General features: G+C 42.7%; 1 protein-coding gene across 7 annotated transcripts in view; it reads right to left on the bottom strand.

The window, feature by feature from the left end:
* The window catches only part of cita (citron rho-interacting serine/threonine kinase a), a 228,091-nt gene that overhangs the window by 104,594 nt on the left and 111,451 nt on the right, over nucleotides 1–12,046 (bottom strand). For all 7 annotated transcript variants that reach the window (XM_063034066.1, XM_063034067.1, XM_063034065.1 and 4 more), the window contains exon 13: nucleotides 7,399–7,518. In XM_063034066.1, the coding sequence (XP_062890136.1) occupies nucleotides 7,399–7,518 (120 nt within the window). The remainder of the gene's footprint in view (nucleotides 1–7,398; nucleotides 7,519–12,046) is intronic.

The following is a 12,046-nucleotide window of genomic DNA, read 5'->3' as shown; positions in this document are numbered from 1 at the left end:
GTATTGCATGACCACCCTATGGCATCTGTTGCATGAAGTCCTCTGTCAGTGCTGGCAGAAAGGAGCTGTACCACAGGATATGTTGACGCCAAGATCATTACCCTCTACAAAAATAGAGAGGTAAACAACTGTAACAACTACAGGGGCATTTACCCTTGAGTATTGCTGGCAAAGTTTTAACCAAGTCTTCTTGGTCCATCTACAGAAGTTAGCTGAATGTGTTTACCTAGAGTCACAGAGTGGCTTCTGTGCTAGAAGGTGGGCATAATTTTCTCTCTCCGCCACCTTGCAGGACAAATGCAGAGAACGAAACAAGCTGCTCTATGCTGTGCTTAATGATCTCAACAAGGCATTTGACATAGTCAGCAGAGACAGGTGTTTTCAGATCCTCAGATAGGCTAACCGCCAAGCCTAAAAGCGTGATCAAATCCTTCCATAACAACATGAAGGGAACTGTGCAATACAACGGCAGCTCTTTGGAGCCTTTTGACAAGTAAGGCTGTTCTCTCGCCCCCTACACTCTTTGGGATCATCTCTGCCCTTCCCCTGAGGCATGCATTTCAAGTCAAGTCAAGTAACTTTTTATTGTCATTTCGACCATAACTGCTGGTACAGTACACAGTAAAAACGAGACAACATTTTTCAGGACCATGGTGCTACATGAAACAATACAAAAACCACACTGAACTACGTAAAACAACACAAAAACTACATTAGACTACAGACCTACCCAGGACGGCATAAAGTGCACAAAACAGTGCAGGCATTACAATAAATAATAAACAAGACAATAGGCACAGTAGAGGGCAATAGGTTGGTGTCAGTCCAGGCTCTGGGTATTGAGGAGTCTGATGGCTTGGGGGTAGAAACTGTTACATAGTCTGGTCGTGAGAGCCCGAATACTTCGGTGCCTTTTGCCAGATGGCAGGAGGGAGGAGAGTTTGTATGAGGGGTGTGTGGGGTCCTTCATAATGCTGTTGCCTTTACGGGTGCAGCGTGTGGTGTAAATGTCTGTAATGGCGGGAAGAGAGACCCCGATGATCTTCTCAGCTGACCTCACTATTCGCTGCAGGGTCTTGCGATCCGAGATGGTGCAATTTCCGAACCAGGCAGTGATGCAGCTGCTCAGGATGCTCTCAATACAACCTCTGTAGAATGTGGTGAGGATGGGAGGTGGGAGATGGACTTTTCTCAGCCTTCGCAGAAAGTAGAGACGCTACTGGGCTTTCTTTGCTATGGAGCTGGTGTTGAGGGACCAGATGAGATTCTCTGCCAGGTGAACACCAAGAAATTTGGTGATCTTAACGATCTCTATGGAGGAGTCGTCGATGTTCAGCGGAGAGTGTCGTTCCGTGTCCTCCTGAAGTCGACAACCATCTCTTTTCTTCTGTTCACATTCAGAGACAGGTTGTTGGCTCTGCACCAGTCCGTTAGCTGCTGCACCTCCTCTCTGTATGCTGACTCATCGTTCTTGCTGATGAGACCCACCACGGTCGTGTCATCGCGAACTTGATGTGGTTCGAGCTGTGTGCAATAGAGGAGATCTCCCTCCACATGATCAGATGACAGGCTCTTTAAACCTCACCTGCCGGAGAGCCAAAACCAAAGTGCACAAGGCTATGCTCAGAGACACGCTGTTTGCTGATGATGCAACAGTTGCCATTCACACTCCACAGCACCAACAGAGCTTGAGGGATCACTTCTCCCAGGCCTGCAAGGAACTTGATCAGACTATCAGCCTGAAAAAGACAAAAAAAAATCTTGGGACAAGATGTGGAGGCAGTACCAGTCATTACTACTGATAACTACAAAATGGATGATGTTTATCAGTTCACATACAGTCCGTGACAACCTCTCAGATGCAGGAATCGATAAGCACCTTGGGAAGGCTGCAATAACTGTTGCCTGCCTCACCAAACAAATCTGGAATTACTCCAATCCTTCAGTCAAAAGAAAGATGGCAGTGTATGATGCTTGTGTCACCAGCAGACTGTTGTACGTTTGTGAAACCTGGACGATATGCACTAAGCAGAAGAGAAGCCTCAATACCCTCTATTTAAGGTGCCTTCATCGCACCTTGGGCATCTTCTGGAGAGACAGAGTACCCAATGCTGAGGTTCTCTTTCAGGCTAGTCTCTGTAGCATATACATTCTGCTCAGGCAGTATAGGCTATGCTCGCTGGGCCATGTCTGCCTCATAGGATAGCCACATCTCAAGAGATATCCACTATGGTGAGATGGCTTCAGGCAGGAGAACCATTGGCTGCCTGCAACTGTGCTACAAGGATGTCTGCAAGCGGGACATGTTAGCACTGGACATCAACATTGAGTCCTGGGAGGAACTTGGAGCCAAATGCACCTGGTGGAGAAGCATCCTGAAGTAACAAGTTAATTCAGGAGAAGAAAAATTTCTGAAAGCAGCAGACGAGAAATGGGCCCATAGGAAGGCATGTTGCAGCTCCAGCAGAGCTGATATCACTTATAGATGTGACCTTTGCAACAGAGACTGCCATACTTGCATTGGTCTAGTCAGCCACATCCGGCACCACACAAACAACGTAGATAGCTGGAATACTACATCCACGGTCAACCTCAACCAACAGAGTTGGAGGGATTAAAGGGGTAGGGGTGCCATTGCTAGTCAGGGAAAATATCATAACAGTGCTCAGACAGGATAGACTCAAGAACTTGCCTACTGAGGCTATATAGGTGCAACAGAAGAATAACAAAGGGACAACCATGTCAATGGGATTATATTACAGACCACTCAATAGTCAGCACGATTGAGAGAAGCAAATTTATAGAGAGATCAGACTGTTCCAAGAAACATAAGATTGCGATTTCAACTTTCCACATATTGACTCCCACACTGTAAAAGGGTTGGATGGGATAGTTTTGTCAAATGTGTTCAGAAAAGTTTAATCAATATATAGAGGTCCCAACTAGAGAGTGTGCAATACTGGATCTCCTATTAAGGAAAGAGGCAATTTCTGACAGAAGTGTGTGTAGGGGAACACTTTGGATTTAATGATCATAATGCCATTAGTTTCAAGATAAGAAAGACTAAGAATAAGCCAGGAAATCATAGATTATAATCATATAACACTTACAACACGGAAACAGGCCATCTTGGCCCTTCTAGTCTGTGCCGAACGCTTACTCTCACCTAGTCCCATATACCTGCACTCAGCCCATAACCCTCCATTCCTTTCCTTTCCATATACCTATTCAATTTTTTTTTTAAATGACAAAATCGAACCTGCCTCTAGCCTTACATCAGTAGTAGGTAAGTTATTAGATATTCTGAGGGACCAGATATGTAAGTATTTGGAGAGGCAAGGACTGATTAGGGATGGTCAACATGGTTTTGTGCACAGCAGTTCATATCTAACCACTCTCGACAGCCTTTCAAGAGAGTTACCAGGAAAGTTGATGAAGGAAAGGCAGTGGATGTTGTCTACCTTGACTTTAGCAAGGCCTTTGACAAGGTTCCGCATGGAGGGTTGATCAAGAAGGTTCAATTGCTTTGCACCCAAGATGAGTAAGTGAATTGGATTAGACATTGGCTTTGTAGGAGAAGCCAGAGAGTGATAGTAGATGGTTGCCTCTCTGACTAGAGGTCTGTGATAGTGGTGTGCCTCAGGGATCATTTATGCTGAGTCCATTGTTGTTTGTCATCTATATTAACAATCTGGAAGAAAATGTCGTAAACCGGATCAGCAGATTGGCAGATAACACCAAGGCTGGGGGTGTAGTGGACAGCAAGGAAGGCCATCAAGACTTGCAGCCGGATCTATTGGAAAAATGGGCCGAAAACTAACAGGTGGAATTTAATGCAGACAAGTGTGAGCTGTTGCACGGTGGACAAATCAGGGTAGGAATTACACGGTAAGTGGTAGGGCACTGCGGAGTGCAGTAGAACAGAGGGATCTGGAAATACAGGTTTATAATTCCATGAAAGTGACGAAACAGGTAGATAGGATTGTAAAGAGAGCTTTTGCCACAATGGCATTTATAACTCAAAGTATTGAGTACAAGAGTTGAAATGTTACATTGAAGTTATATAAGATATTGGTGGGACTAACTTGAGGTATTGTGTGCAGTTCTGGTCACCTGCCTACGGGAAATATATCCATACAATTGAAAGAGTGCAGAGAAAGTTTACAAGGATGTTGCAGGGACTTGAGGACCTGAGTTATATGGAAAGGTTGAATAAGTTAGTACTTTATTCCCTGCAGCGGAGAAGAATGAGGGGAGATTTGATAGAAGAATACAAAATTATGAGGGGTATAGATAGGTTAAACACAAGCAGGGCTCTTCCACTCAGGTTGTGTGAGACTAGAGTTAGAAATTATGGGTAAAACGTGAAACGTTTAAGGGGAATATGAGGAAGATCTTCATCACTCAAAGAGTAGTGAGAATGTGGAACATGTTGCCAGCGGAAGTGGAAGTGGTAGATGTGGGTTCAATTTCAACACAAGAGAAGTTTGGATAAATACATGGATGGGATGGGTATGGAAGACTGTCCCAGGTGCAGGTCAATGGGACTAGGCAGAATAATAGTTTGGCATGAGCTAGATGGGCCAAAAGGCCTGTTTCTGTGTTGTAGTGTTCTTTGACACTATGACTAGGATGTGAACTTGAACTTCAGTTCAGGATGAAATACAGTGACAAGGTGGCAAGATGAGAATGGAATCAGCAGTAAGATGCAGGGACGCAGGGAGCAAGATGATGATCTTAGTCTTCCAAACATTATGTTTTTTATCCTGAAATTTGATGTCCAAAAAGTTGCATGTAAAATCATGAAGGGATCAAGAAGTAATGGTGAAGCTTGAATGAACATGGAATCTAAACTTCTATTTATCATCTATGATTTTTTATCCAAAATATGGACATATTTACCCATGAATTAATTGTTTCACATATTTATGCAATGTTTTTAACAATCAATTGGAAGGTGACCAATCGCAAAATTTAATATTAAAGCACTTTTCCAGATCTATAACATTTTTCCCCTGTAATTATTCTGCATATTGACCAGTAACATCTTCATACTTAAATGTATGCCCAGGCTAACTTTTCTCCTCAGTGCTGAATTTCCTTGCATGCATTTTGCATTGCTATAGCAATACATAGGTTCCTCAAGGTTGTTATAGCCGGGGATGGTAGTGCAGATAAACTCCCACTAACGATTAAATGCTCCCAATAACATGTGTCTCAGATAGCCTCTGACAACAAATCCAGCTCCTGGCCTTCACTAATAAGCTTGGCAGAACCACTTCTATGAATAGGAGAAGGGGCAAAAGGGGGTTACTGGTGTCTTAAACCCAGGTGCTTCAGGTAGATGGGGCTTGTCAGCCATGGCGAGCAGTTCAACTAGGAGAAGGAAAACTCCGATCTCAAACCTCCACTGCCTTGCAGCTTGACCCATCTTGGGAAAGGCTTTGGGAGTAAACCCTGCCGGAAAATTCTGGAGCTGGAGTGGATAAGGCAGTCCTACATTGAATTTAACACTGACTGGCAACTCCTGCGACACCGCTGGTGCCAAATTGTATGGGTCTCTGCTGTTCCTTTGGATTCATCAGCTGCACGGGCACCAGTTTGCTCTCCATATCACACTGCCCTGGCCTGCTTATCACATAGACTCACAGAGACAGCTGGGATGCAACATCCATAGTCGACACCGATCAACAAAAGGCCTCAACGTCAATGTACAAAGGGACTAATGACTTTAACAGAAACGTTTGTATTGTGTAGTTGTGTCAGTCAACAGATTTACTTTATAATGCTGCTATAAAACAATGGTAATGATGTGTACTTGTGTTACACCTGTAATGCAATAAAATTCCTGAAGCTCAAAACAGGAATATTGGCAAACAAAATCTGACAATGAATCACATAAGAAGTTATTAAAGTTGATAACAAAAAATGCCAGGACAAAGAAATACTATTTAAGAGTATTTTAAAGAAAGAAAGAGATGTAAAGAGATGGATAGATTTAGAAAAGTAGTTTCAGATCTTTGGCCTTGGCAGCTGAGGACACAAATGCCAGAAATGAAAGAAATGGAAAATCATGGATAGTATTACACAGATACTTAGGAGAGTTATAAGACGGCAGGAATCAAAAGAAGGAAAAGATTAAAGAGAACACTCAATTAAACGGGATCCTGGTAAGAATAATGTAACAGTGCTAAAGCCATCTCAACAAGGATGGATTTTGCAGAAGAATGTTGAAATTTGCACGTATATTACTCTACAAACCAAAAAGCAACCATCCAAAATGCCAAACTGGTGAACAGAGTGTCAGTTACTGAGGCAAATGTCGTGGCTTTCAAAATCCATTTTGTGATTTAGGCTGTTTATTTCCTTTTCAAATATATACCTAGATGTAAAGCTTTTAAGGAAATAAGAAAGCTTTTAGACACATTCTCACTTCAATTGCAGAAAGATCAGAGATAGCAAACACAAGAACAAACAGTTATATATTGATACTGTCAAGCAAGCCTAAAAATAAGACTGCAGTGAAATCAGCTGACAAAGTGAAAGTGAACACCAAAACAGAATTGTTCACATTAAAAGCTCTAAACTTGCTGAAGATTACAAGGTATCGATGCTTATATTCAGTAATATTTAGTAGGGCTGAAAGAACAGTTTACCGTATCAAAGTCATAAACACAAGAGACGTTGCAGATGCTGGTAATCATGAGCAACACACAAAGTGCTGGAGGAACTCAGCAAGTCAGGCAGCATCAGAGAAGGGGTATAAACAGTCAATGTTTCAGGCCCAGACCCTTAATCAGGGCTGGAAAGGTGGGGGGGGCGGCGGGTTGAGGAGCAGCAGCAGTGCAAACTAGCAGGTGATAGGTGAGACCAGGTAAAAAGAAAGATGGTGGATGGGGGAAGGGAGTTGAAATAAGAAGCTGGGTGTAAATGGTAAAGGGCTGAAAAAAGAAGTAATCTAATAGGAAAGGGAAGGATGGAAACCAGAAGGAGGTAATGGGCAGGTGAGGAGAAAAGAAGGGGTGAAGAGGTAACCAGAATTAGGGATAGAAAAAGAGAAGATGGGAGGGGAGAAATTACTGATAGTTGGAGAAATCGACATTCATGCCTTAAGACTGGAGGCTATCCAGACAGAATATGGGAAGTTGCTCCTCCAACCTGAGTTTGGCATTATCATGGCAGCAGAAGAGGCTATGGGCAGGAATATCAGAATGGGAATGGGAGGTCGAATTGAAATAGGTAGTCAGTAGGAAATCCTGCCTTTTTGCAGAGGTCTGAGTGAAGGTGCTTGAGTAACTCGTTCCCCAACGTGCACCGCGTTTCAGACTTGCAAGTAAAGTGTCACCCCACCTGGGGGAAGGACAATTTCATTCAGTTCCACTTATATGCGGCAGTTACCTGTTCTTTAATTTCCTGCATTCTGTGACTCTGCTCCTGGATTTCCTGTAGCAGCTGGAGTGCTTTGTCATCCTCCTGAGATACCTCTACACGTGCCTGCTCAAGGCTACGCTTCAGGCTCTGAGAAGAGTCAAATCATAACATTAGATAATGAGGAAGCCCATCCACATTACTGCTACTTTATTGGCAGGAATATAAAAACATTTTGAATATTTTGGGAATGTTACTTCAAAATTAAACTCCGATTCACATTATCAGCAATGATCTATAAACAGACCAGCCCACACAAAACTGAATTATTTCAATCTACCAACCCTGTCTCCTCATTTTCATGTCACCACTGACTGCTGACAGTGCTCCAAGTGAAGGAAACCATATATCACGATCAGCTTAAGAACTTTGCTGCAGCAAAGACAAGTCCAGGAGTGGGGAGAGAGGAGGTGGTTGATTAGATTAGACAGAAATTTGTTTCCTGCAAAAAGCTCTCCTCAAAGTTCAAATTACATTTATTCACAAAGTATGTACATACAGTGCCTATAAAAAAAAGTATTCACCCCCACCCTCTTGGAAATTTTCATGTTTTAGTGTTTTACAACATTGAATAACAGTGGATTTATTTTGGCTTATTTGACACTGATCAACACAAAAAGACTCTTCTGTGTCAAAGTGAAATTTGATCTCTATGAAGTGATCCAAATTAATTACAAATATAAAACACAAAATAATTGATTGCAGAACTACTCACCTCCTTTAATAGCATCAAATCATCACAGGTGCAGCCATTGGTTTAAGAAGTCACATAATTAGTTAAATGGAGATCATCTAAAGTATAAAGTATCCGTGTGCAGTCAAGGTGTTTGAATTGATTGTAGTAAAAATACACCTGTATCTGGAAGGTCCAACTGCTGGTGAGCCAGTACCCTGGCAAAAACTACACCATGAAGACAAAAGAATGAGAAACTCTGCAAAAAGGTTATTGAAAAGCACAAGGCGGGAGATGGATACAAGAATATTTCCAGGACACTGAATATCTCTTGGGATACAGTTAAGTCAATCATCAAGAAATGGAAAGAATATGGCACAGCTGTAAATCTGCCTAGAGCAGGCCATCTTCAAAAACTGAGTGACTGTGCAAGAAGAGGACTAGTGAGGGAGGCCACCAAGAGACCTATGACAACTCTGGAGGAATTACAAGCTTCAGTGGCTGAGATGGGAGAGACTGTGCATACAACAACTGTTACCCAGGTGCTTCACCAGTCACAGCTTCATGGGAGAGTGGCAAAGAGAAAGCCACTGTTGAAAAAACTCACATGAAATCTTGGCTAGAATTTGCCAGAAAGCATATGGGAGACTCAGAAGTCAAGTGGAAGAAGGTTCTACAGTCTGATGAAACTAAAACTGAGCTTTTTGGCCATCAGACTAAAGGCTATGTTTCGCGTTAGCCAAACACTGCACATCATGAAAAACACACCATCCCTCCTGTGAAGAATGGTGGTGTCAGCATCATGCTGTGGGGATACTTCACTACAGCAGGCCCTGGAAGACTTGTGAAGATAGAGAGTAAAATAAATGCAGCAAGATACAGGGAAATCCTGGAGGAAAACCTGATGCAGTCTGCAAGAGAACTGCAATTTGGGAAAAGATCTGTTTTCCAGCAAGACAATGACCACAGGCATAAAGCCAAAGCTACACAGGAATGGCTTAAAAACAACAAAGTTAATGTCCTGAAGTGGCCAAGTCTGAGTCCAGACCTCAATCCGATTAAGAATTTGTGGCTGGACTTGAAAAGGGCTGTTCACTCAAAATCCCCATGCAGTCTGACAGAGCTTGAGCAATTTGTAAAGAAGAATGGGGAAAAATTGTAGTGTCCAGGTGTGAAAAGCTAATAGAGACCTATCCACACAGACTCAAAGGTCCCATTGCTGACAAAGGTGTATCTACTAAATAATGAGTTGGAGGGGGTGAATACTTTATTCTATAATTATTTTGTGTTTTATATCTGTAATTAATTTAGATCACTTTGCAGAGATCTGCTTTCACTTTTACATGAAAGAATCTTTTTCAATTAGCATCAAAAAAAGGCCACATTAAATCCACTGTGATTCAATGTTGTAAAACAATAAAACATGAAAATTTCCAAAGGGTGAATACTTTTCATTGTCACTGTAACCTTGATATTCTTCTTGTAGGCAGCTACTAAACAAAGAACACGATGGAATCTATTTAAACAAAAATCCCACACAACAAAACCAACATACACTTAATGTGTGAAAACAAATCATGCAATATGGGCAGTAAACATATGATAGAAAACCTCTTTTTATAAACTTAACTTATCCTAAACAACAAAATTTCTACACCAGCTATAAAACAGACATCTGCTCTCAACATGGAAGGTCTCAGTTAAACAGCAAGATGCGCCAGCAGTTTGATGTTCAAGACTAATTGTTGTAGAAAAGGCTTGGTGATTATTACCCATCTTTAGTCCAAATTCTCATGCAAGGGCTTTGCCAAAAACTTGCTTAAATAAGAACTGTGCACCTCTACTGAGTGAAAAACTTTTGTTCTTGCTCTATCTCACAAAGTTCATCTTGGAGCTGCCTCAAGGCCGAAAGGAAGCATTTCCGTTGCATGTCATAACCAGACCTTTATAAGGTATGTGCCTATAAGGTTGTCTTATGCTGAAGGGAGGTGCTTATTAGGCAGAGACCTGCAGACAGAAATGAATTCCAATTGCTCATAAATAGAAGGAGAAATGCCAATAGAAATTACTGTTTCATAAGAATCATTTAGCACACACACTTCAGAATACTGAACCAATTTATGATGGATTTCAGCACAAATCACAATCAGTAAAGTCTATCCATTTTTGAGCTCAACATTCATACTTCAACGTCTGATGGTGCATGAAAACAAATAAACCTAAAGAATAGTGTCACCAGCCATATTTCCAACTACACAAAAGAAAAAGACCATACCATTTTATAAGTAGGTTGTTCACTGATCTAGATCAGACCAGATGTAAAAGATGGATGCAAGGGCTCAGGCACCTTTCTAGACTCTTCCTGTTCCCTTGTTGATTTCCCTGAAATATACTGTATGCTGGTTTCCTCCCAGGGTGACATGAAATCAAATGAAGGCAAAGTGAGAGTACACACAGGAAATTCACAGGCACTTTTATGACACCCGGGACACGCAGCTCATGAGGCAAAGTATACAAATCATAACAGATTACAACTCAACCCTACGTGTCAGTGACAGCAACACCTCCCTTCCTGATAGGCTGGATGCCTTCTAAGCACGATTTAATGTAATGAATGATGTGACATGGAGGAATGCCCCCTCTCCCCCTGAGGGACAGGCTCCCTGTCTGGCCACAGCCAAGGTGAGAAGAAATTATCAGGGATAAACCATGCGAAGCTGCAGGACCAGACAACATACCAGCTTAGGTGCTGAGGGATTATGTGGCCCAACTAACCGAGGTCTTAACGGACATCTCCTTGCAACAGTCCACTACTATCTTCAAGGCAGCCACCGTCATTCTGGCAAGAGAATGACGGCAAATGGCCTGAACGATTACTGCCCAGCAGCACTGACCTCAACAATCATGAAGTGTTTTGAGCAGCTGGTAACGGATCATATAAAGTTCCAACTTCCAGCGACACCGGACCCTTTCCACTTTGCCTACTGTCCAAACTGGTCCACTGATGATGCCATAGCTCAGCCCTCCACTCCATCCTGTCCCACCGAGTTCATGATGCCTCATACGTCAGGTTGTTGTTCATCGACTTCAGCTCAACATTTACCATGATCGTCCCTCAGAGGCTGGTGGGTAAACTGTGCTTGTTGGGATTCAACACCCCTCTCTGTAACTGGATCTTCAACTTCTTGATGGAAAGACCCCAGCCAGTCTGAAAGGGCAGCAAAACCTTAAGTTCCATCACACTGAGCACTGGTACTCCATAGGGCTGTATGCTCAGCACACTATTGAATCACAAATGCACAGCGAGATCCAGCTCAAATCACATCAAGTTTGCTGATAATACTACAGTGGTTGGCCTCATCAACAGCAAGGATGTGTTGGCATACAGAGTGGATGTAGATAGGCTTATCAAATAGTGTGAGCTTCAACGGGACAAGACGAAAGAGATGACTGTGGACTTCAGGGAGGCTCAGGCCAACCACTCCCCATTGCACATCAAAAGCTCTGCTGTGGAGAGAGTGAAGAGCACAAAGTTCCTTGGTGTGTACATAATGGATGATCTAGCTTAGACCCACAATACCTCTTCATTAGTCAAGAAGGCACACCAGTATCTACACTTCTTGAGGCAATTGAAGCATGCAAGGCCCCCCCGCCCCATTCTAACAACTTTCTACAGGTGTAGCACCAAGACCATCCTGTCTGGCTACATCATCATGTGGTGCAAGGCATTGGAACACAAGACCCTACAGAGGACAGTAAAAACCACCACGAGGATCATTGGAGTCTCTCTCACCATCTAATCTGTGCTGAACCATTTAAACTGCCTAGTCCCATTAACCTGAACCCAGACCATAGCCCTCCATACCCCTGCCATCCATGTACCTGTCCAAACTTCTCTTAAATGTTGAAATCAAGCTCACATGCACCACTTGCACTGGCATCTTG

The sequence above is a fragment of the Mobula hypostoma genome, chromosome 27 (assembly GCF_963921235.1).
Source record: "Mobula hypostoma chromosome 27, sMobHyp1.1, whole genome shotgun sequence".
In the NCBI taxonomy this organism is placed as follows: domain Eukaryota; kingdom Metazoa; phylum Chordata; class Chondrichthyes; order Myliobatiformes; family Myliobatidae; genus Mobula; species Mobula hypostoma.
The sequence above is the reverse complement of the archived record's forward strand: the minus strand, read 5'-3'. Positions and strand labels throughout refer to the sequence as shown.